The sequence below is a fragment of the Bufo gargarizans genome, chromosome 1 (genome assembly GCF_014858855.1).
Source record: "Bufo gargarizans isolate SCDJY-AF-19 chromosome 1, ASM1485885v1, whole genome shotgun sequence".
In the NCBI taxonomy this organism is placed as follows: Eukaryota; Metazoa; Chordata; class Amphibia; order Anura; family Bufonidae; genus Bufo; species Bufo gargarizans.
The window spans coordinates 123,898,185-123,924,665 of record NC_058080.1 but is presented as its reverse complement, the minus strand read 5'-3'; the positions used below and the strand labels follow the sequence as shown (position 1 = coordinate 123,924,665).

At 40.0% G+C, this 26,481-nt stretch overlaps 1 protein-coding gene across 6 annotated transcripts in view; it reads left to right on the top strand.

Moving 5' to 3' along the window:
• SORBS2 (sorbin and SH3 domain containing 2) overlaps positions 1-26,481 on the top strand; it is a 280,974-nt gene that overhangs the window by 230,367 nt on the left and 24,126 nt on the right. For all 6 annotated transcript variants that reach the window (XM_044297794.1, XM_044297802.1, XM_044297811.1 and 3 more), the window contains 7 exons: positions 1,514-1,563; positions 3,555-3,733; positions 10,856-10,938; positions 13,730-13,770; positions 14,518-14,632; positions 17,127-17,255; positions 21,042-21,242. In XM_044297794.1, coding sequence (XP_044153729.1) covers positions 1,514-1,563; positions 3,555-3,733; positions 10,856-10,938; positions 13,730-13,770; positions 14,518-14,632; positions 17,127-17,255; positions 21,042-21,242 — 798 coding nt within the window. The remainder of the gene's footprint in view (positions 1-1,513; positions 1,564-3,554; positions 3,734-10,855; positions 10,939-13,729; positions 13,771-14,517; positions 14,633-17,126; positions 17,256-21,041; positions 21,243-26,481) is intronic.

The window sequence follows — 26,481 nt, the reverse complement described above, 5'->3', positions numbered from 1 at the left end:
TTGGATTTAGATCAGAGGAACACGCAGGATGGGCCAAAAGAGTGATGTTATTCTCCTGGAAGAAGTTCCTTGTCCTGCGGGCATTGTGTACTGTAGCGTTGTCCTGTTGAAAAACCCAGTCGTTACCACACAGACGAGGGCCCTCAGTCATGAAGAATGCTCTCTGCAACATCTGGACATAGCCAGCGGCCGTTTGATGCCCCTGCACTTCCTGAAGCTCCATTGTTCCACTGAAGGAAAAAGCACCCCAGACCATTATGGCGCCCCCTCCACTGTGGCGCGTAGAAAACATCTCAGGTGGGATCTGCTTGTCATGCCAGTAACGTTGGAAACCATCAGGACCATCAAGGTTGAATTTTTCCTCATCAGAGAATAAAACTTTCTTCCACCTTTGAATGTCTCATGTTTGGTGCTCTCTTGCAAAGTCCAAACGAGCAGTTCTGTGGCGTTCAAGGAGACGAGGTCTTTGAAGACGTTTTTTGGTTTTGAAGTCCTTCAGTCTCAGATGCCGTCTGATTGTTATGGGGCTGCAGTCAGCACCAGTAAGGGCCTTAATTTGGGTCGAGGATCGTCCAGTGACTTGACGGACAGCCAATTAGATCCTTCGGCTCAGTGCTGATGAAATTTTTTTGGGTCTTCCACTTCCACTTTTTTGTTCCATAACCCTCAGGATTATTTACGAAATTCCAAATGACTGTCTTACTGCGTCCCACCTCAGCAGCGATGGCGCGTTGTGAGAGACCCTGCTCATGCAGTTCAACAACCCGACCACGTTCAAAAAGGGAGCGTTTTTTGCCTTTGCGATCACGACGTGTGACCTCCTGACAGAAAATGACAATGAATCCACATCTTTGCACAGATCTGGCCTTTTAAACGCATGTGGTCCTAAAATTTGGATCAGCTGAAAAACAGCCTGTTTCAGTTTAATCGTTATTTTCAATTAATTGAATGCTCAAAAAATGTTTTGTCTCACTCTCATTTCTTCTTGTTGCATGTTGAAGCTCTACTTGGAACCTTGTTAAGATCCAACAATGTAAAATATTATTTTTTGCTATTTTTCAAGTGGTCTTAAACTTTTGATCAGGACTGTATTAATAGATCACTCTGGACTCATGGTGGCAGACATGTATGGAGCCTCAGTTTTAGCTTCTTCTGCTTACCCTTTCACTATATTTAACTGTGCGATTTTGGCATTTTCCATGAGCAGCCACTGTACAGCTGGCCCTTTCATCTCTGTGTCCTCACATTTCTTCAAACAGCCAGAATGTCATAGAGCATCATTTGAAGTGCAAAGCGTTATTAATGTAGACAGTCCTATATATGACTTCTGTTTATATAGCAGGACAACATGTTCTGGACAGCTTGGTAGAAACTGTTTCATTGCCTAGTTCTGTGCATTCATTAGTAATAATTAAAATACTTCTGCGGTAATTAACAGTTGGCTTCAAAGTGCATACACTTTGTACAATGTGTAACCTTGTCTGTTCAATGTTATTTCCTTTTCTTCCTGCAGACATCATTATACCAACCATCAATAGAAAGAGGCAACGAAAGAACATTCAGGTAATGTGATCGAAATGACTATATTTGTCTATGCCCACTACATATTATTACTGCATATTGTTTATGCACTGGTACATTGGCCAATAGCTTTGTTCAGTCTTCAGTAGATGATGTCTGTCTAGTATGTGTGCTTATTAGTAAAGTATTTCATTCATTTATATTACAGTTCTTGGTATACAAGAGGATGTATTACAACATGCACAATGAAAATCTTTTAATTCTGTAATCAAGAAATTAAAATAACCCAGCAAAAAAATCTAAAATAGACGCTAATCCGTACATGTCTGATAGATGCAGGTTCCAGCTGTGGGACCCATACCAGAATTAGGGGAAGATGGCATGTGCCATTTACTGCTATAGGTGTTATGGAAAGTGTGCTCAGTTTGGTGTAACCCCCATAGCTGTTAATAGAGTGGGCCACACGCATGCCACCTCTCCATTCATTCTTCACCTGGTTGCACCAGACATTTTCCAAACAAGTGCACATGGCAGAAGTATGACCTGCATCTATCTAGACATTTATGGCATATACTGTGATTACCCCTTTAATATTACAGAATTCTTGTCTTTGGGAAGATCTCCGACATGCTAGACAACCAAAGATTATTACCAAGGTCAAGATATTCATGAAAAATTACATGTCATTTTATAACACTATGATAAATTCAGCAAACAGAGATTAATAGTGCAATATACAGTGCAGATAATATAAGTTGGAGCATTGAGAGAATTACAAAAAATAGTTTTGGTAATCGTTTGCACCCAGCGTAGTGGTAATATTTATAGTTGTATTTGTATCGTTTTTCACACTTCATGCAGCTTCTATCATTATTAAATAACTGTGAAAGATTTGTATGATGGTTGTGTTAAAATCATGCTGACAATGTTCATAAAGTCTCCTGTAGCTGGGCTGACTGACCAGGCATATTTTGGAGAACAAACTGTTCATTCCTGATAATTTCCTGATTATTAGCGCATTTACATGCAGCAATCATGTCCACTGTATAAGAACAAGTGATCTCTATGGCAATCGTCCATTCATTGTTTCTGGGGAGCAGATCCCACCCAGAACAATCAGATGCTCAGAAACAATGATTTTGGCCTCCGCATCTACAATGCTTTCACCCATGAAGTGAGAGTTGGCTTGTTCAACCGGTGATTGACAGCAACTTTACACAGGGCAGTTATCAGGACTGAGCATTTGTTCCTGATAATTGGCCCATATGAAAGGACCTTAAGAAAGCTGCATATTCACACTCATGTTTGTAGAAGTGACTTCACAGAAAACACAACCAGTTTAAAAGAGGAACAGGCAACAGAGCTATGGCCTATATAAGTGAATATTGAAACATTGATTTGGCCAATGTTCTTCTTTTAGTCTATTATTAAAACTTAAAGGGATTGTCTCAGTTGAGCAAATTACATTCATCATGTAGACAAAGTGAATACAAACCACTTACTAATGTATTGTGATTATCCATATTGCTTCCTTTGCTGGGTAGACTTATTTTTCCATCACATTATACTCATTTTTTCCATTACAGTATACACTTCTCGTTTCCATGGTTACGACCACCCTGCAATCTAGCAGTGGTGGTCGTGCTTGCACACTATAGGAAAAAGAACCAGTTCCAGCCACCAGAGTGTCCGGCGCTTTTTTCTATAGTGTGCAAGCACGACCACCACTGCGGGATACCATGGAAATGAGAAATGTGTAATGTGATGGAAAAATGGATCAAGCCAGCAAATGACGCAATATGGACAATCACCATACATTAGTAAGTGGCTTGTATTAACTTTCTCTACATGATAAATACCACTTGCTGAAGTGCGACAACCCCTTTAAGTTCGAAATCGCTCCTGTTTTCTGTGAAACCATATTCTGTTGAGTAGCAAGATCAGTGACTGTATTCTATTTGTGGAAGTGAACTTTGGATGCAGACCAGAAAGATATTTGGTGCAGAAATGTAATCAATTAATTTATTTTTCAGCTCTGCAAGTGATTACAGAAAAAGACGGAAGTCTGAGCCCAGTGTAAGCCATCAGAAAACCAACAGTGACCAGAATGCAAACAGGAACAGCCTTAGCCGAACAGGAATACAAGGCACAAGTACCACCCTGCGAAAACCTTTCATTAACTCCTCACCTCCATCTCCTTCACGGACTAAAGGTAGGCATGATGGTGAGACGCACCACCTCACAAAGTGACTCCATGTATCGCAGCAAGTGGTGCTTACAGTGCTCAACCTGTTTTCTCACTCAAACTGCAACATTGCCATCTGCTGGTCTATTTATGTATAACATTACTGACCCATTAAAGTCTGAGCTATGAGCAACTGCACTGTGCTAAGATGAGAAGCTTATAAAATGTAAAGATGAGCCTGCTTTCATTGATTTCACTGTATCTATAGACTCCGTAGCTGCCCCCTAACACTCTCTCAGCAGAGTGTATATTACATTGTGCGAGCACTCTATTTGCCTACGCTATATAACCCTGCCTTAGTTTTGCAGTGAAACCTTTAAAACTGAATTTTTATAAGACTATAGGGCTCCTTTAATATTCGCTTTAGAAGAGAAATCAAGTAAATGAATCCTGGTGATTACAGAAGTCTTATATTTGCAGTGCTCTGTAATATCCAGAGCAATATATTTCTCTAGATCACAAATCCTTAATTGAAAAATTAGCTTATGGTAAATTACTGTGGTCCATGGCTGCAAAAGCAATTTAGTGCCTTCTAGAATATACTTAGTAATATATTTAGATCAATAATGCAAATAAATCATGTTTTGGTCATCTTTTATGGCTTTTGGTAAATTTGGGGAGAATACTTATGTTGTGTTTCTATCAATGCACTTTCTTTATATTTCATTCTATTACCAATGCTTTTTTCTTTTGCTGTAAAAGCTGTTAATTTCTGGAAATGTCTCTCTCTTGTCATGCTGCTCTTTGGATTCTGAAGGTGGGGATGTTAGCAGAATGTATCCCCCCCTATTCGCTTACTCGGTACATAAACCGAATGCCTCAAACTCAATAGATTGCTGTAGTGGCTATAGTTACCATTTAGCTGTGCCTGATGATACAAAACGTGCAATCAGCTTTAAGAATGGCTGGCAGATGAATCGACAGAATGCAGAGGTGTGGAGCAGCACAGAGGAAACAGCGTCACCAAAATTTAAGTCTAGGAGTTGTGATGATTTATTATCAGAGGATCACGATATCTTCTCTAGCAACCAGACCAAATCTGAAAGCATGGGATCCTTATTATGTGAAGACAAATCTAAGCAGAGTAGTCATACAGTGTGGGGAAACTCATATACATCAGATGGGTGTCCTCCAAACAAGTCCAGGGTTCGTCATAGGTCAGCACATGACACTCCAGGTTTCCTAAAGTTATACAAAAAAATGCATCGCATCAATCGCAAGGACTTGATGACCTCTGAAGTGATCTGTTCTGTGAAATCTCGGATAATGCAATATGAGCAGGAACAGCAAAAAGGTATATTTGCAGGTTGGAGGACAGTTTCCGAAGAGGTGCCAAGAGATATGGTTCCAACAAGAATATCAGAGTTTGAACAGCTTATCAAGAAATCCAAATCCATGCCTAACCTTGGAGAAGAGGTGCTGTCTGCAGTCAGCTTAGATATCTCTACCAACAGCAACTGCCCTAAACGGAGATTTTCTATTGAATCTCTTCTCGATGAAGAACCTCAAGAAAGACATATATCTCAGGTACAGCACAATGGGAAAGCTAAACCTTTAGTTCCTGTTCATATTGAAGTGACAAGTGATCAAATTCCCAGATCACATGTGGAATTATCTGATAGTGACCCTGAGGCTGTAGTTTCAGACCTGAGTGACTTCATTCAAATAGAAGGATCTTCATTTTGCAGTGAGAGTGATTTGGACCACTATTCTTTCACATCTTCAGAAAGTTACTATGGTTCTGGACATCATCATCACCACCACCACCACCATCACCACCACCATCGGCACCTTATCACCTCGTGCAAAGGAAGGTGCCCAGCATCATACACACGCTTCACCACCATGTTAAAACACGAAAGGGCTAAACAGGAGAAAAGTGAAACTCCAGGAAGGAGAGAAATTGATTCAGGCCTTTCCAAAATTGCATTTCTTGTTAGTCCAGTGCCTTTCCGTAGGAAAAAAAGCTCTACACCTAAAAGGCAATCTGAGAAGGGCCGATGTAAAGCATCTGTGTTTGATGCACTAGACACTGCTCTTCAGGATATCTGTGACCAAATTAAAGCTGAGAAAAGGCGTGGGAGCTTGCCAGACAACAGCATCCTACACAGACTTATTAGTGAGCTCCTACCAGATGTTCCGGAAAGGAATTCTTCTTTAAAAGCATTTCCTTTATCCACCCCTAACCAGTCTTACTACCAGCTGCCTCAGGATGGTGCTATTCATTACCCACCATGTCAGAATGATTGTGGAAGTTTGCCTATCAGTGCCTCTTACCAGGATGTGGATGCAACCAACAACAACTCCCAGGATACCCCATATGCTTTCCAAGGTGCTATCATTTCCTTAAGTTTCATGATGTATCCACCTCATTTCATTCATGCAAGTTGTGGAGCCATTTGTGAGGCAGAGATGTTGTAGGAAGAAGCAGATCATGGTGATTTTTAAGACTTTCTTGTTACAAAAGTATTGGCATAAAATCGGATGACACTCTTCTCCTCCTTAATATTAACATTGGATCCAACTTTAGATCTTAGCTGCTTCCTCTTCATCTCTGTTTCAAATAATTATTCATATAAACCGTCTATTTATCGTTCCTTTTGTACCATATAATTAGGTTTTATGAAGCAGTTTATTTAAAGGGGATATACCAACTTTTAAAATTCCTGGCCTATCCCTAGGATTGGTCCTCAATATTAGATTTTTGGGGTCCAACTCTACACACCCCTACCAGTCAGCAGTTTGGGACACTGTGCTGTGCTTGTGCAAGTGCTGCAGCCTCCTTATTTTTACATAAGCCCCAGATGCTTTTTATACTACACACACTTTACTTTTAGGGTATTACAACTTTTTCCCTTTCAAGTGAAGTATAGTAGGTTGGTTGGAGTGCTGAGTTGGACTGCCACTGTTCTAATACTGAGGCCTACCTTAAGGATAGGCGGGAAACCCCCTTTAAAATGACATATAGTTGGATTACCATGAAACACAAGTCTTCCCTTTTATAATAGCTTCCAGTCTTACAAGCTTATGTTTGCGTTTGCATTTGGAACCTTTGAGATTACTGTGAAATTGGGGAATTACTTACAAATTAAAATATTATGGGGCACCTACGTTTTAGACGCTGGTCTTAATAAAGCTCTAAACTGGCCACCAAAGTTATGAAGAGGCACATCCAGCACCAGTTCTAAATTTAAGACAGCTTCTGAGTGGTCTTATATTTAGACCTTTTTCTACACCCATGCCAAACCCACTTATTTAGACCTGGCGTGAGCAGGGTGAAGTCACAGATTGCAGTACAACTAACCTTTGCGCTGCTATTTGCGCCTGAAATACGCCTAATTTAGGTTTATTTCAGCATAGTAAATGACCCCCTTTATCCTTGCAAGAGAGACCTAACTGTACTGTATATTATAAGACTATAGGATGCTGTAAATTCCCTACAGCTTTCTTGTATCTCCACCAGCAGACTATAGACCGTTCTAAGAAAATCCGATGTACAAACTACAAAGAATGCCTAACTAAGAGATTATAATTAACCAACTAATTTAGGTAACCATGCTAGCCGTGAAAGGAAAACAATGGGAGTCATTTATTAAGACTGCATACGCCAGTTTTGGCATAAAAAAGTTGCAAGACCCCATTTTGAAACCTTTTTAATGCCTGTTCAACAATATTTAGCGTTTTCATGCTGCCCTTGACACTGAGATGGAATGAGCGACGCTATCAGCCATGGCAAATTTACTAGCACTTATGCCAGGAAACTGGTGTAAATGAGGACTGAAATCTCACACTGGAGTAGGTTTGAAAGTAGGTGCACCTACTGGCGGAGGATGCGCCTTGTCATAAATTAGGTGCATCCTCTGGGACCGCAGGGGATATCAAAGATTGGCGTAAAATGACCCCCAGTACCTTTCTAAAGTGTTCGCCAGTGGACAGAAAAGAAGAAAATTGAGAGTCCTCAGTTGTTGATACCTTTTAATGGCTAAGTGAAAAGAAGATGACATATAGCAAGCTTTCAAGACTACATACAGACGTGGACAAAATTGTTGGTACCCTTTGGTCAATGAAAGAAAAAGTCACAATGGTCACAGAAATAACTTTAATCTGACAAAAGTAATAATAAATTAAAATTCTATAAATGTTAACCAATGAAAGTCAGACATTGTTTTTCAACCATGCTTCAACAGAATTATGTAAAAAAATAAACTCATGAAACAGGCATGGACAAAAATGATGGTACCCCTAGAAAACACAGAACATAATGTGACCAAAGGGACATGTTAATTCAAGGTGTGTCCACTAATTAGCATCACAGGTGTCTACAACCTTGTAATCAGCCATTGGGCCTATATATATGGCTCCAGGTAATCACTGTGTTGTTTGGTGATATGGTGTGTACCACACTCGACATGGACCAGAGGAAGCAAAGGAAAGAGCTGTCTCAAGAGATCAGAAAGAAAATTATAGACAAGCATGTTAAAGGTAAAGGCTATAAGACCATCTCCAAGCAACTAGATGTTCCTGTGAGTACAGTTGCACATATTATTCATAAGTTTAAGATCCATGGGACTGTAGCCAACCTCCCTGGACGTGGCCGCAGGAGGAAAATTGATGACAAATCTAAGAGACGGATAATCCGAATGGTAACAAAAGAGCCTAGAAAGACTTCTAAAGAGATTCAAGGTGAACTTCATGCTCAAGGAACATCAGTGTCAGATCGCACCATCCGTCGTTGTTTGAGCCAAAGTGGACTACATGGGAGACGACCAAGGAGGACACCATTGTTGAAAACGAATCATAAAAAAGCAAGACTGGAATATGCCAAACTACATGTTGACAAGCCACAAAGCTTCTGGGAGAATGTCCTGTGGACAGATGAGACAAAAATCGAAGTTTTTGCCAAGGCACATCAGCTGTATGTTCACAGACGAAAAAATGAAGCATATCAAGAAAAGAACACTGTCCCTACTGTGAAACATGGAGGAGGCTCTGTTATGTTCTGGGGCTGCTTTGCTGCGTCTGGCACAGGGTGTCTTGAATCTGTGCAGGGTACAATGAAATCTCAAGACTATCAAGGAATTCTAGAGAGAAATGTACTAGCCAGTGTCAGAAAGCTTGGTCTCAGTCGCAGGTCATGGGTCTTGCAACAGGACAATGACCCAAAACACACCGCTAAAAACACCCAAGAATGGCTAAGAGGAAAAAATTGGACTATTCTAAAGTGGCCTTCTATGAGCCCTGACCTCAATCCTATTGAGCATCTTTGGAAGGAGCTGAAACATGCAGTCTGGAAAAGGCACCCTTCAAACCGGACACAACTGGAGCAGTTTGCTCATGAGGAGTGGGCCAAAATACCTGCTGAGAGGTGCAGATGTCTCATTGACAGTTACAGGAAGCGTTTGATTGCAGTGATTGCCTCAAAAGGTTGCGCAACAAAATATTAAGTTAGGGGTACCATCATTTTTGTCCATGCCTGTTTCATGAGTTTATTTTTTTACATAATTCTGTTGAAGCATGGTTGAAAAACAATGTCTGACTTTCATTGGTTAACATTTATAGAATTTTAATTTATTATTACTTTTGTCAGATTAAAGTTATTTCTGTGACCATTGTGACTTTTTCTTTCATTGACCAAAGGGTACCAACAATTTTGTCCACGTCTGTATATATTTGTCATCTTCTATTATGCATTAAAAGGTATCAGTGACTAAAGACTCTGAATTCTCATCTATCAGTTTGGGTGTCCAATCAGTGCTGGCTGTGCCAGACTATCTATGGATAGAAAACTTTGACAAGGCGAATGGTAACACCCAATTTTTTATTTATTCATATATATTCAGGTGGAACAGCGGAATGCAGAGTTCTGAGAAAAGCTACTCTAGAATTGTGTATTTACGACTAATTTTTACATCACATTATACACTTCTTATTTCCATGGATACTACAACCTTGCAATCCAGCAGCGGTGGCCGTGCTTGCACACTATAGAAAAAGCTGTGGACTTTCTGGTAGCCAGGACCATAGGAGCGCACATAGGCCAGCGCTTTCTCCTAAAGTGTGCAAGCACGGCCACCGCTGCTGGATTGCAAGGTTGTAGTATCCATGGAAATAAGAAGTGTATAATGTGATGTAAAAATTAGTCTAGCCAGCAAAGGAAGCAATATAGATAATAATACATTGCCTTGTATTAACTTTTTGTACATGATAAATGCCATTTGCTAAAATGAGACAACCCCCTTAAGGCTTAGAGCTCCTTCTGGCCTCCTCCTGCAGTCTCTGCTCATCTTCAGTAATCTTTCACAGTGAATATAATCTCAGAGGTGGTAGACCAGACACTCCATTAAGGGTAAGACCAGGAGGAATGGCCATAATGTATATGGGATATTTGAAACTGTCTGCTAATTTGTATCTCAAATGGGTGGTACACTGTAATAACCAAATATAGACCCCACCAGAATAACAAAAAAAACAGATTTTGGGGTAATCCGTTTTTTACCCTAAAAAAGTTATTTCCCAGGCAATCAATCTGCTTGTAAGTGTTGTAAGGTTATAAACTGGAGTTTACACTCTGTAACAGTGGGAAAATGCAGCATTATTAAAAGTGTGACCTTAAGAAAGCTAAGTATTTTCTCAAGTAAGTTTGTTTTGCATGCAGATCTTTCATGCATGTGTATGAAGCATGATATCACGTAGATGATACATCCATCTGTGCCCATCTCTGTTTAATGTCTGTTCAATGTTTACACCAGATACGTTAGAGCAGAAAATAGTGTCTGACAGTATTAGATCACCCTGTCCCTGCTAGATGAAGCTTTTCTCCCAGGGAAGGCTGCAGTGAAGTCACTGCTCAGGAATGCATTGAATGCCACCAGGCTGGGATCAGCATACCTATTTTGTAGTGGACGCTCTGTGCTTATGCCACACAGTTAAAATAGACTGCATGTTTAAGATATGGTATATGTAGTAGGGAGGCCTATAAGCTGTACCACAGGATAGCACTAGATATTTATTACGTTTTCTCAAAGTGTCAGAAACAGTAAAACAATGTAAATAGATGCAAGTCTGACTTATTAATGTTCTGTTTTATAGCTGATCAAGATTCTCCACGGAATTATTCCTCAGCCTTTACTGATGTCAGCAAGAGTTCTGCAAAGAAGGGAGTACAGAAGGAGGTAACCAGATATTTTTAATAAATGATATACAATCAGGCGGGTTGGATTGATGAAATAAATATAAATATGAAGAGATCACTAAATTGAAGTAATTAAATTCACCTTGTATATCAGCTCAATTGTATAGGATTATATGACTTACTAAGGCTAGGTTCACATCTGTGGTGGAGAATCTGGCAAAAAAAAGACATTTTGTCCAACAGAATGCTGGCATCCATACCAGAGACCTGACAGACTCCATTGTACTCAGTGGGGTCTGTTGGGTGCAGATGGTTTGGGTTTTCTGGTCTAGAAAACTGTATTTCATTGCATATGTGAACCTAAGAGAACTTAGAAATTCTAATGTCTGAAGCTGGTCACACATTTGGTGGCATGAGTAGTATATATAATGTGTTTTGGTCCCAGACATCCAGGGAAAGGATTTCAACATGGCTAATTAGCCACTACCATAGATGTCTAGCACAAGCTTAAAGTGTAACTGCCATTCTATTTTTATTTCTGTAATGTATAGGGGCAGTGATACTGACAATTTTTTTTATATACTTTAATTACTGAAATCATACATTTCTATTAGAAAAATAGCTCTAAAGTGAACCATTTTGAGCCCTTACAACGCTCCTCTGTTACATAACAGTCAGTGTTGGCAAGTCTCCAATGTTATGTAACAGAAGACAGAGGAGCGTTGCTAAGGCTCAAAATGGGCCACTTTAGAGCTATTTTTCTGAAAGAAATGTATATAAAAAAAAATGGTCAGTATCACTGCCCCTATACATTGCACAAATAAAAATAGAATGGCAGTTACACTTTAACCCCTTAAAGGGGTTGTCTGGGCTTTTTCTATTGATGACCTATCCTATGGCAAAGACCATATATAGCAGCAGTGAACAGAAATAGAGAAGGGAGAATGCACTGCGCTCACCGTCTCCTCATACAGCTGATTTGCAGGGGTGCCGGGTGTTGCACCCCCTCCGATCTGATATTGATGACCTACCTATTATAAGTCATGAATAGTAAAAGCCGGGACAACCCCTTTAATGCAAAATGATGTACAAGTATGTCATCTGTATGGGAGGAATGTTTAGAGGGGGCTTAATTTCAGCCCGTTCCATATGTGGTGGGTGTCAGTCCCCAAAAATAAATATAATTCGTATCACTGTGCCAAAAATTTATGAACTATTAAAATATAAAAATATTTATCATGAGTGTTGAATGCCATAATGGAAAAGAACATCAAATGCCCAATTTGCCTTTTTTTGGTCATCCTGACCCCTTTCTCACAGAAAATTTAATAAAAGGTGATCAAAAAGTCATATGTAGAAACAAAGTAGTGGGTCCAGCGCTGGGATTTTGAATAAAACCATGAATTGTTTATTTCATGACCATGTCATAAATAAGACTGAGCAGTCAGAAACACGTTGACTGGTGTGGGGAGATGTCCTGCTGTGTGCCATTTTTGGACTTTTTTTTAATATTTGAAATTAGATTAGAAATGTATGGTTTTATTCAAGAGCAAAGTGCTGGACCCGCTACTTTGTTTCTACAGTGGATTTGCTTCTCCTAAGGATCCGAGCACTAAAAAGGTGATGAGCTGATAGCATTTATTTCTTTAAAAAGTCCCACAAAAAACAAGCTTCACACCGCTCTTTAGACAAAAAGACGTTATGGGTATCAGGTTATAGTAATGCAAAGCAAATTGTTATTTTTTTAAAGTACTAAAACACAACATAATGTATATAACATTAATCCACCTTGCAGTGGATAGACCTAATTACTGCAGAGCTGCCGCCATTGATTGAATGGAAGCAGATTTGCAGTAACCAGCTTCATCTTCTACACAGTGGATGGAGTTGTGTGGTTATGTAGTTCTGGTGCTGAGGATACCGCAGAACAGCTGATCGTCGGGGTGAAGGTGTAAGATCTCGCCTATCAGACATTGATGGAGGCCATCACTTGTAAACATTTGGACTAGTAAGAGAAAAGTATGGGTGTGTGTCAACTCTCCCCCAACAGACGATGCCTCGGAAACTAAGGACTGAGCATATTTATTTTCAGCATGCCTGATCCTTTGTTCTGACAGAATATACACTGCTGCCACAAGTGTCTATCACCTTTGTAAAAAGCCGAACAGAATGTGCATGTATATGGTGGAGTCAGGAGGAATAGCTGTTGGTCATATGAGCGTTTGGCTGACAGCTATTGCAGATGTATGGCCAACTGTACTCTACTCTCTGTGCTCTCTTGATATGTCTATTTTAGTAAATACTTTTATATACTTAGAAAATAATTCTGGAGATTTTTTCTTCTACTCCATGAAATGTATGAATAAATTGACAACTGGGGGGTTGACACTCCAGAATTGTTTTTTTATTAAGCAGAAATATCAGGAGAGGTGATGGGTCCTCTTTAAGGTAGACTAGGGGTAGGATAGTATAGGGACCCAGTTTATTTCCATGATTGTACACACAGCATTCCACAGTGCTTTACAATCAGAGGGTTCATGTACAAACAGAATCATACATTACATGGCAATAAACAAGTCAACAATTAAAACAAGAGGAATGAGGGCCCTGTTCGCAGGAGCTTACAATCTACGAGGAGAAAGAGGTGACACAAAAGGTAACAAGTGCTTATTTTGTACAATGGTTCAGGAAACTTAACATAATAGGGGAGTAGATATAAAGCTGCACGATGCCGATATCTGTGGCGCTTCTGAGTACATGGGATGTGGTGGATAGTGTTTGATAATAATCTTTTATTTATAAAGTCACCTTTCTTTCTTTTTCACATCTAGGCTGCTAGGGCCGTGTATGACTTCAAGGCTCAGACACCAAAGTAAGTGCTTTGCTAAAAATTGGATGATAACCCTTTACTGCAGTGCATCATACTTTATATAGTGGGAGTTGTGCTAATCTAATATGCAGTTTATATTTTTATTTTCTATATTATTGCTTTTCCTTATGTTACATTCACATATGCTGTGGCGGTTACATCTGGGGCCTCTGTCACAGATTTACCAAAAAAAGGATGAAATACTGTTGCAGGCAGTGGTATTTCATCCAGCATAATGCCAGTATTCACACTGGAAATCGACATACGTCCATTATAGTGAATGGCAACCTGCAGGCATCAGCAGTATACAGCATATGTCAGATCTAAGGCTAGGTCTACACGACGACATTTGTCACGCGACATTTTGTTCCACTAATGTTGTGCGACAATTTTTATAATGGCAGTCTATGGTGTCGCACTGCAACATGCGACATGCTGCGACTGCGACGCGACAGTCGCAGAAAATCAATTCGAGATGGATTTTTCTGCGACACCATAGACTGCCATTTTAAAAATTGTCGCGCGACATTAGTGCAACAACATGTCACGCGACAACTGTTGCGCCCTATCTGTCGCGCGACAAATGTCGTCGTGTAGACCTAGCCTAAAGATTCTAGTATTGCTCCTATGCCAAAACAGAATATCGGAATCTTTAGCTCAGGTGTGAACCTAGCCCTTAGTGAGGTAATGAGATGTTTCTCTATCAAGCTGAATCGTATAGTCATTATGTATGTGACATTTACTCTACAGAGAGCTGTCCTTTAAGAAAGGAGATACTGTGTACATCCTCAGGAAAATAGACAAGAACTGGTATGAAGGAGAACATCATGGAAGAGTGGGAATATTGCCAATTTCTTACGTTGAGGTTAGTAGAACTCCTTTCATTTGTAGTTGTTCACTTGTTCTCCAGTTGTTCAAATTTGGCGCAACTTTAGACATAAAATTTTGTCTAGAAATGCTACTTCAGTTTGTTTATATCAAGTTCCTACTGGAGTGAGTTTGTGACAATGATAAACCTAAGGGCTCATGATCAAATTGAGGTTCCCAGTGCACAGGCACCATCCATGTGACTTGCGCTGACGGATGCAGACCCATTCAACTTGAATGGGTTCCACAATCTGTCCACACCGCAAAAAATGGAGCATGTTTTATTTTTTGGGGGTGCGGAGGCACAGACTGAAATGCCATGGAAACGCTCCGTAGGGCTTCCATGACCTTCTGCTCCGTATCTTCTAGATTGCGGACCCATTTACTGTTTGCAGGCCGCATAAGCCCTAAAAAAGTGAAACTAATTAAAAAGAAACTAATTAACATAACTAACTATATCCACTTTCCCACCCACTTTTAAAAACTGAAGTGAGAAGTGTAAAAATGCAAAAGTCGCAAATTTTTGCACAAATCAGTCCCAAAATTTACAAGCCCCAACTTTCTGAAGCCATAATTATGGAGTGCGGGGCTTGATAAATTACCCCCAAAGTATATTGGAACAATTCATAACTTCATTATAGAATGGTTAAACTGGAAAACTCCTTTAAATTATCATGTTCCATTTTTCTAATATGAATGTCCTGAGTAATTTTACTGGAGTTTTCAGTATAGAACCTTGTATCGGAAATGGCAACCCTTGTACAACATAGTATTATAAAATGACTGTTTAATTATTATATATAGACATCTGCTTGCTGGGAACTACATGTCATCAGCAGAGTAGTTTTCCTTTTTGGAGTAACAACTATATTAAGCCACTTTTGTTGGCATGAAAGGCATTTCAAGCACAGTTACTTCATCACCTGTGTCCTCTAATGGAGAGTGACAAGTTAAGTGGTTGCAATGTCCATGAGAATATTTGGTGTCCCAGAACAGTTACTCCATTGTCACCAAAAGTTATGGTTACATGTGATTTTCACTTGCTGAAGATAATTTATTTCCAAAGTCTACATTTACTATTACAGAGAAATCAAAGTTGTAGTCCAAAATATGTTCCTAACAGCTACTATACTTGTATGCATTTAGTAACCTATCTGAGAGTCCTCCAGGGTGTAATTCAAGCAGACAGCACACCTGTTGTAGCTTGTCCAGTCTCCTCCAGATGACAACCTGCCTGGAGCCTGGTCAATTCCCCTTAAAGGCAGGCTGGCTCTTTCAGTATTGGTATTTAATATAAGTCACCTAATTTTTAAAGTTCAGAGAATGGAGCCTTCTTGTTTTTTCTGGTCAACAAAACATATACTGATGCATTTAGTACACTTAAAGGGATATTCCCATCTGGCACTTATGACATATGCACAGGACCTATGTCAAGAATGAAGTCCCCTGTCTTGTGGCCGCAGTGAATGGAGAGGTGGCCATGAATTTTCAGCTCTTTCCAGTCACTTATGTGGGAGGAGTTACAAAAAACAGCCAACTACTTTAGAAACTCCCATAGAGATGAATGGAAAAAGCTGTACATGTGTTGCCACATCTGTATACACTGCGGCTGCGAGTTAAGTCCTGTTCTCAAGATAGGTACTGGTACATATTTGGTCCTGTGGATATGCTATAAATATCTAGATGGGCTTTAACCCTTTAACTGGACACTATATAGCATAAAATCAAAAAACAGTGCACTAAGGTCTCAAGTTAAAGGGGTTGTCCGGGTTCAGAGCTGAACCCGGACATACCCATATTTTCACCTAGGCATCCCCCCTGACAAGAGCATCAGAGCATTTTCAGGAGATCCGGTGACGTACCGGGCTCTCCATAGGGCTTCCAGGCGTAGGCTTCCACCCAGCAGTGAGCCCGGTGACGTCACTGGTACTAAGGGGCAGGCTTTAGTGCTGCCCTAGCCTGTAAAATGGCTAGGGAAGTGCTAAAGCCAGCCCATCAGAGCCAGTGACAACACCGAACACACTGCTGGGCGGAAGCCTCCGCCTAGCAGTATATTATTGTAAATAAAAAATCCCTTGCCCTACATGATCCTTCTTTGGGGAGTTAAAATATGGGTATGTCCTGGTCCAGCTCTGAACCCAGACCACCCCTTTAATGTAATATCATTCTTAATAAAAACAGGCTAGGCCAAACACACTTTTAGCGTGTCATAGTTTCCATTTACACAACAAGTACCACCTCACCATATGGACCCCACTGACTAAAAATGGAGTCTGGCGGATTCTGGTTTTCATTTTGATGGGGAAGATAACACTGCATGCAACCCTCTTCTTCCAGCTATATGTGCATCTGGGCTCCTGGCACAGATGTGAACATGGCCTCAGAACTCTGTTTGAATTTTTCTGGTTCTGTAGGGAAAAAAATCTAACTAGGTTTGAAAATATTTTAGAATATGTTCTTTAAAGACACAACTGTTTTCTTTTTTTTTCCAGAAAATAAACCCTAATGAGAAATCACAGCCAGTACGACCCCCACCTCCTGCACATGTTCGAGAGATTGGAGAAGCAATAGCGAAATATAATTTCACTGCTGACACAAATGTGGAGTTAACACTGAGAAAGGTGAGTTTCCTTTATGTATTAAGACAGAAATGCAGAATGCCTTTCTCTCTGCTCCTTAGTTGGCTTTCTTACTTTGAAAGTGACATTACCCATTTTAATATTTTTTTAAATCCTAACGTATCCTATGGATGTAGGAAAAACCTGGCTGTCCACATCTTCACACATGGTCATTGTCATTGGTTTGAATACATCTGTGGATAATACTTAAATTGTAAATACATAATTGGATGGCAAAACACAATTAATTAATCTTGTAAAAGACTATGGACAGTTTGGGTGGCTTTTTTTGTTAATGCTTCTTAGTCATTTTGGGCTCAAAATCATTTTTCATTCAGTCTTTAATAAAAAAAATCACGTTTTTCTTCTGCAGCTACTGTATCAATTTCAGTGCATATGCAGACCAGCAGGCTCTCTGATTCACAATGAATCTGGCACGGAGCTCTTCTGACAGCTCGGTGTATAGCCCTTATCTCTGATAAGAATTTAGCTTAAGTAAGTTGGAGTTCAGAGATAAGGGCTGCAGATTCAGCTAACAGATCAGTTCAGTGATTTAAAAAAAAGACCATTTGAACAAATTATTTTTACTCCAGAATGAATACAATGCAATAATAATAAAAACAAAATGCTCTGAAAGGTGTCTATGGCCTTTAACACTCTCCCATAATACTGCGTCATAGCAATGACACCAGCTCAGGAGCTGAGCCCATTCCATCACTTACGGATACCAGCTGTCTTATATAACAGGCCCTTGGTTCTGACTGCTGATAGCAGAGAAAATTCTGATCCTGGAAGTTCGATCCCCTTAGGTGCCACGGTTAATAGCGACCCTGGCATTTGAGCCATTACTCTATCCTCCAATAGGCACTCCACAAACGCAATCAAGGGGTGCTGAGTACTTGGCATGTCTCCGAGGCCTGCTAGGTCCGACTGCTATTAAATCCTGCCAGAGGCAGGACTGCCTGTGAGAATCACTATGCACTGTAAATCAGAAGTATTACAGTACAAGCGACAAACATGTCCCCTAAAGGGACCAAAAACAGTGAAAAACACAATTTTTAAGGATATGTAAAAAAAATCCCAAAACTATGTAACATTTAATTTTTACTTTGCCTCCCTGCAAAAATGAGCCACCACACTGTTCTCAGCTCTGTTGGTAGAAAAGTAAAAAGATTATGGGTGTCAGAATAAGACGACACAAAGCAATTTTGTTTTTAAAAAGTTGTAACCTAATAAAAATAATGTCAATTTGGTAAAGTTATATAACATGTTATTTTTACTGTGCAGTAAATGAAGTAAAAAAGAAAAAAAACTATAAAACTATGGCAAAATTGACTTGTTTTTCCCCCCACTGTGTCACATAAAATTATTAAGCCTTAAATACATAACCAAGTTAGAAAAGTTAGAAGCGTGTCATATTTAAACGGTGGGAGTCCCACCACTGGGACCCCAAGGGAGTCCCATGCCCCCATATGGATGGACCTGCATGTTGTGCATGTCCACTGCCACTATGTTCATTCTTTATGATTTTATGTAGTGGAATAGACAGAATAGTCTAAATAGTTACAATGGTTATCTTCCAGTGTCATGTAATTAGTTGAGTAAGGTCCACATGTGTGCAATCAAAGTGTCACATGGCGGGAGTATTAATATATCTATTCTGCAAGGCCCCTGGACCTGTAACTCTACTAAGCAAGCAACATGAAGACCAAGGAGCTCTCAACAGGGGTCAGAGACAAAATTGGCCAGAAGCATAGATCAGGGTTGGTTTATAAGATAATATCTCACATTTTTACATCTCACACAGCATCATTAACTCCATTATAACAAAATATGGTACAAATACAAACCTGACAAGATAAGGACACCCAATAAAACCTACTGACCGGGCAAGGAAGGAATTAATCAGGGCTTTAAAGAAGACAACAATAACACTGAAGGAGCTACAAAGATCCACAGCAGAGATGGGTGTATCTGTTAAAAGGGCCAGTATAAGCTTTATACTTCACAGAGTGGGACTTTATGGAAGAGTGGGTAGAAAAACGCCATTGCTTAAAGGAGTTGTCTCATCTCAACATTTCTATGGCTAGATGTAATTAAGCACCATGTCCACATGGCTTGGCTTACAGAATCAGCAGAGCCCCGGCCCACTCGGCTGTTTTCATAAGCCCAGCCGCCTGGGGCCGGCACTTAGTCCCATCTTGCCATGGAAAAACATAGGAAAACATGGAAGAAGGTTCTCTGGTCATATGAGACAAAAACTGGACTTTTAGCTGTCATGGGAAACGCTATGTGTGGTGCAGACCATACATCTCCCATCACCTCAATAACACTATTTTCACTGTAAAGCATGGTAGTAGCGGCATTATGCTGTGAGGATGCTTTTCATCGTCAGGAACTGGAAAACTGGTTCAGGATTGAGGGAAAGATGGATGTCAGTAAATGCAGGGCAAGTCTGAGGAAAGCCTATTTCAGTCTACCAGAAATTTGAGACTGGGATGGAGGTACAACTTTCAGCAGGACAATGGGAAAGATTTATCTAAACTGGTGTAAAGGAAAACTGGCTTAGTTGCCCATAGCAACCAATCAGATCACCCCTTTCATTTTTCATAGCTCCTTTGGAAAATAAAAGGTGGAATCTGATTATTGCTTTACACCAGTTTTGATAAATCTCCCCCAATGACCCAAAACATGATGCTAAATCTACACTGGGGTAGCACAAGGAGAAATGGCCTAATCAAAGCCCAGATCTCAATCCAATTGATAATTTGGGACATGGCTGAAGACTGCTGTACACCAATCTAACTTAAATGCATTTGAAAGGAGCTTGAACAGTTTTGCCTGGAATAATGGACAAAAATCCCAGTGTTTAGATGTGCTAAGCTAATAGAGACATACCTCAAGAGACTTCAATTTGTAATTGTGTCAAAAGTTGGATCCACAAAGTATTAACATTAAGGGTGTGAATAATTATGCAAATTCAATTTCCCAGTTTTGGTCTTTATTATTGTTTGTGTCACGTTAAAAAAATACTTTGTACCTTCAAAGGGGTATGCATACTGTGTAAATGAAATGGTACAACTGCCCCAATCCATTTTAATTCCAGGTTTCTAAAGCAACAAAACAGGAAAACACCAAGGGGCTGAATAGTTTTGCATGCCACTAAGGCCCCTATTTATTAAAAAAAAAAATGTGATATTAATTCATATGTGAGGATCTGAATGTGGCAATAATACTTCTGAGGACAAATTCATAGAGCTGTTTGCTAATGGCCCTAATATTTTATGTTCTGAGTAGCTTGATTATTTCCATGATGATGATTAAATGCCTGATTAATATAGTACATGTACTATTAATTGTTATTAGTATACATGCTCCATTTAGGTGGGAGTTGGAGCTGGAGTCAGAGTGTGCAAACATAGAGAAGTTGTAGTCGTACGTTGGGCTTACCAGCTCCACAGCCCTGCCAGCCGCAAGAAGAAAGAAATGAAAAGGCAGCATTCAGCACCAACAAACTAAAACCTGGGGAGCTGTGAAGCTTGTAGCAAGACTCTGCCTCCCCAGGACTAAGATTCAGTTGCCTACTGTAGGCCTGTATTTAATGGCAAGATAAAAGGGACTTGATGCCATGCCCCATGGTGCTCAGCATCCAGGACATATGCCTCACTGGTCAGGCCTTAGCTACACCTCTGTCTGCATAACATAAGTCACCTTTTGCTTAAAGGGTCACACCTGAAATTGATGGAAAAAAAATCTTTCCCATTATAAATAGGTGTCTTTGTCTTCTAGGGTGAAAAAGTGACACTTCTTAAGAAGGTTGATCCAAACTGGTATGAAGGTAAAATTCCCGGAACTAACAGACAAGGCATCTTTCCAGTGTCCTATGTGGAAATTATGAGAAAGAGTCCTTCCAAGAGCCCAGGTGAATCCCCAGAACGATCACTTCATAAGAGTTACTCCACTGAGAGGTTACATAATTCAAGCAGCACGGTAAGTCTTTCCTTCCTGAATATATATTCATCCATAAGAATAAGCTTGGTTCAGAAGTTTCTTCCATTATTTTATGATACTATAGCATAGAAATAATTGTAAACCATATACAGACATTTTGTGTTTGAAAATTGTACTGTAAGAACAAATGTAAAGGATCTTGTGTTTTCTGCAATATGCTGTTTATTCACCATATGAAAAAATATGCACCTAAGGACAGCTTGAGGTTTTTGTTACTTAGGGGTAATGATGTCCCCAGAGCTACGTTAATTACATTATTACAACCACAGGCAGCAATGATTTCTGCCACTGTATTACCAACCTGTGTAAATGTACGTACTGGAAAAAGGTATATCAGAAAACAACTCCTCTGTACTAGGATCCAACATATTTCCCTGTAACATGGTCAGATGTTCTTTTAGGTTTTCTTTCAAGGATAATTATACAAAGGTTAAGGCTAGTTGCACACTAGCGTCAGGCAAACTCTGGCATTGCCGGACATTTGTAAGGTTCCATCCAGGATCTCCGTCAGTCCCCATTATAGTGAATGGGGCCAGATGGAGCCTTACAACCCTACGGCAATGCCGGAGAGCATTGAGGTTCAGCAGGCTGTTCCCTGCCGGATCTCAGACACTAGTGTGCAACTAGCATAAGGTGTCAGTGTAAAGAAGCACTCTGAAGATTTGTTTTTGTACGTATAATGATAAATCACCATCAGTATTCTAGCGGTTTCGTCCCTTTCATTATAGGCAGCCATGTCACGTGATCCCAATGTAAGGCTGCTTTCATATGTCAGTGTTTTGAGCAGTGATTTTCATCAGTGATTGTAAGCCAAAACCAGGAGCGGAGGATACACAAAGATAATGTATAATGGAAGGATTTCCTATGGTTCTGTGTTTTTGACCTGCACCTGGTTTTGGCTCACAATCACTAAAGACTATCACTGATCAAATACTGGCTGTGTAAAAGCATCCTAAACCTCTTTGCACCAAACTCCACCTTCCATGTTACACTGTATTTATCCTCCCCAAACATAGACAGCTGCTGAAGCTATAATTTCTTCCTTATATAAAGGAGCAGGCATTAAAAGGGTTATGCAGGCTATATATATTGATGACCATCATCAGGATAAGTCATCAATAACTGATCGGTCGGGGTCTGACACCCTGCACCTCCTCTGATTAGCTGTTTGAAGAGGAGGAGGCGCTGCATGCGAGCTCTGCTTCCTGTTCATTACATTATGCGTCATCTCCTCTGGAGCGGTGGGGTAGTGTACCACCAGAACTTCCCGAGATGACAGGCAGTGTAATAAATGGGAAGCAGTGCTGGCATGGAGTCCCATCCTGAGGATAGGTCATCAATATGTATGGCCTGTACAACCACTTTAAGTCATGTACTAGATGAGTCCCTACATTGACTAGTTGCAGACTTAAAATTATAAACTATAAAAGATAAAACTATCTTGACTCAAACCGTCTGTGTGCTGCATGCAGTATCTCCAGTGTATTTTTTGGGTGCTGCATCACATACAGTATGATAGATTGAGACTCAGGGAAAATAAGTTCTATGTCACTGATCTGTCAATTGCTGCCCTTAGATAGGACAACGATCAGAGGAAGTGCAGTTTGATGAGACTCTTACTCTGGGAACTGTAGGATGTATTAGATAAATTCTAACAGAGGAGAAGTATGAATTAATGTGGCAGACAACTCATAGATTTCACATCAGTTAAAATATGTAGGGAGGGAGGGATGCACAGAGCAGGCATACAAACTGAGCCCGATCCATAAGCAGCGGGTGTCAGCTATTTAATACAGCTGACACCCAACCCTAGTAGTCCGGTTCAGACATAACTCTGATTCCTGGTCATTTCATCTCCCAGGTTCAATGGTCAATAAGACCTAAGAATCTGAGCAGTTAGACAACCTCCCTCTGTCCTCCAATCGGAGCCCCTGTGGTGAAATCTGTTGCTCCGATTGGTTTGCGATGACACTCTGGGGTCTTGTGAATGTACCAAGGACTATTATAGTAAACTGTCTCTTAAACCATGCCTGCAGCAGGGCTTGATATAGAGCCAGTAAAAATCCCATAGTTTACTAGTGGAGTTTGTGGTGTAAGCATTCAGAAGATTGCACGTCAAAATCTCCTGAGGGGTTTAAAAATTAAAGCAAAAAAATGTTGTTTTTAAAAAATTATTTTTTTCCAGCACTGTAAATACCATAATAGAAAAAAAAATATATATGACTAATTTAACTATTTTTAGTTCACCTTGTCCTCCCCAAAAAATTAATAAAAAGTGAGCAAAAAGTGTATATACCCCAAAATGGTACCAATAAATGCTTGCCAAAATTAGGCCCTCTCACAAATTTTTATTTTAGTAAAACATAAAAACGATATAAATTTGGTATTGCAGTAATTGGACTGACCCACTGAATAAGGGCTCATACACACGACCGTGCCCGGGAAACACAACCCCTGTGACGGCTACATCTCCCGTAATGAGGGCTGAATATGACCTTTTACTCTACCACATTCTGCCAAGTGCACTGGAGGTGGCACTGCACTGTGAAGCACTTTCTGCATTGATTCTCCGTTCTGCTCTGAGTGACCTCTGTAGTGGTGTCCTGGTTGGGTGGTACAGCTGTCACTCAGAGCAGAGAGGAGATGATAAAGAAAACACTTCACAGTGAAGATCCACCTCCAGTGCACTTGCTCCACAAAAGATATGTTTATATAGCTCCACCCAACCCATACCTAGTGCTGAGGTCAAACCAGCTGAGAGAGTCTCTTTAAGGTTTGCAGCACAGCACATGCAGACTTGACAGCCAGGTGGAGCTTTAATTCAAGTTTCTCCTGACATGCCTGGTAATAAAAATGCTCTGCTCAGATACAGGTGACCATACATATTATATGAAATAAGGTGAAGGGAAAGAAGGATCGGGCATTTTGGAGTTCAATATGGCCAGTCCTTTGTTCTTCCATGAAATAACCTGCTCAGAGAATTCTGACAACAGTTTACTCCCCGTTAACATAAACATGCTTATTACAAGATTCAGTGAAAAGCTAAAATGAAAACGCTTTTTACTTTGCGTATGGTTTATAGAACAAAGAATAATTCTTTCCACATCAGTTCATTATCATACAGAGAATAGTTGCATTTTCTCATTGTGGTCCCTGCAAACAAGATCTAAGAGATGCTTCTGCCTCTTCTTTACTGCATTACAAGTCCTCGGTACATTATACATATATTTAGTATATTACATATTTCTTAAGGTTGGAAAAAGACAACAGTCCATCAAGTCCAACCTGTAATCCTGCTGTATTAATCAATGTCCATCTTCCTTTTAAAAAGAGGTTAGGCCAAAGGGAAAGGGTGTGTAGAACAAGATTTCTATACATTGTCATAAGCCTCAATGTTATTTTGAATAAAAAAGTCATCTAAACCTTTTTTAAAGCCACCTGCTGTATTTGCTGTGACCAGCTCCTGCGGCTATTCCAGAGATTCAGGGCCCTTACTGTAAAGAATACTTGTCACCTCTTATAACTGAACCTATTTTTCCATATTACAAAAAGAACTCTTATACAACTGTCAGTAGAATTGTATTTAGACAATGGACATGGTAAGTGTACAATACAGTACATACAGTCTGGTGTCCTGCTCACCTGTTACGACTGGTAGAAGTTCTAATGCTGATGACTGACAGTAGGATATCAGACTTCTAAAAATATAGATGATCTGTAACCAGCTCACAGCTTTGCTTGTTTGTCAGTACTATAAACAGAGGGCCTATTCATATGCTAAATCAGAATTCAAGGGGTTTCCTGGCAGCAAAGAATACTGTTCATAGTTTATGAATAGTTAAAAAAAACTGAACTTACTTAATCTAATGGCTAACATACATCTTCATTTTTCAAAACCATTTGATACTGTGCTACATAAAAAATTGGCACATAAGATGATATGCTTGGACTGGTGGGAAATGTGCGTAAGTGGGTAAGTAACTGGCTCAGTGACAGAAAAACAAAAGGGTTGTTATTTAGGGTGCATACTCGGATTGGGTCACTAGTGGGGTACCTCAGGGGTCAGTATTGGGCCCTATTCTATTCAATATATTTATTAATGATCTTGTAGAAGGCTTGCATAGTAAAGTATCAGTTTTTGCAGATGACACTAAACTGTGTAAATTAATTAACACTGAAGAGGACAGTATACTGCTACAGAGGGATCTGGATAGATTGGAGGCTTGGGCAGATGAGGTTCAACACTGACAAATGTAAGGTTATGCACATGGGAAGGAATAATGCAAGTCACCAGTACATACTAAATGGTAAAACACTGGGTAAGGCCGCTTTCATACAGTTAGCGTTTGATCAGTGATTTTCATCAGTGATTTGCACCAAAACCATGAGTGAAGCCTACACAGAGATAAGGAATAATGTAAGGAATTATGTAAACAAGCAGCTGCAGGAGTACTAAATTGGCGGCAATAAGAAATTTGTTAGTGAATTCACTAAAAGAGTTCAAAAGAGCCCCGGACACATTTCTTGAGAGTAACCATATTACATGCTATAGGGGGAGATTTATCATCCCCCCTCTGCCTTTCTTTTGGCTGTAAAAAGTCTTAAAACCTGGTTTCCAACTTTTTAAGACTAATCAAAAACCACTGCAACTAAATCTAGATGCAAGTGGTGTTTTTACACCATCCTTGCCAGTTTCCAAAAAGGGGATGTGGTAAGGGCAGGGCATTTATTATAATCATTATTAGTATTTATTATTAAAACACTATTTACTCCATGGCGCTGTACATATGATAAGGGGTATACATACATAATACAGACTAAGCATAAACAAGACGAGTTACAGAATGGGAAGGAGAGAGTTTCCTGCCCGTGAGGGCTTACAATCTACATGGTATGGGTGAAGGACACAGTAGGTGCAGGTAAAGCTGGTCATGCTGGTATAGCAGCAGCAGGGTCACTGGGTGTAGGCTTCTCTGCAGAGGTGAGTTTTCAGGTTTCTTTTGAAGGAGCCCACTGTAGGTGAGAGTCTGATATGTTGGGTTTGAGAGTCCCAGAGTATGGGGGTATCCTCATTTACACTAAATCTGGTGTGGTGATGGTGGGGTTATTTGTCCCGTAACAATTATCATCATTTACACCTGAAACTGGCGGTGCATGGGCAGGTCCATTGGCCTTAGCACATTTATCATCATTTACACCAGAAAGGGACATAAATGAT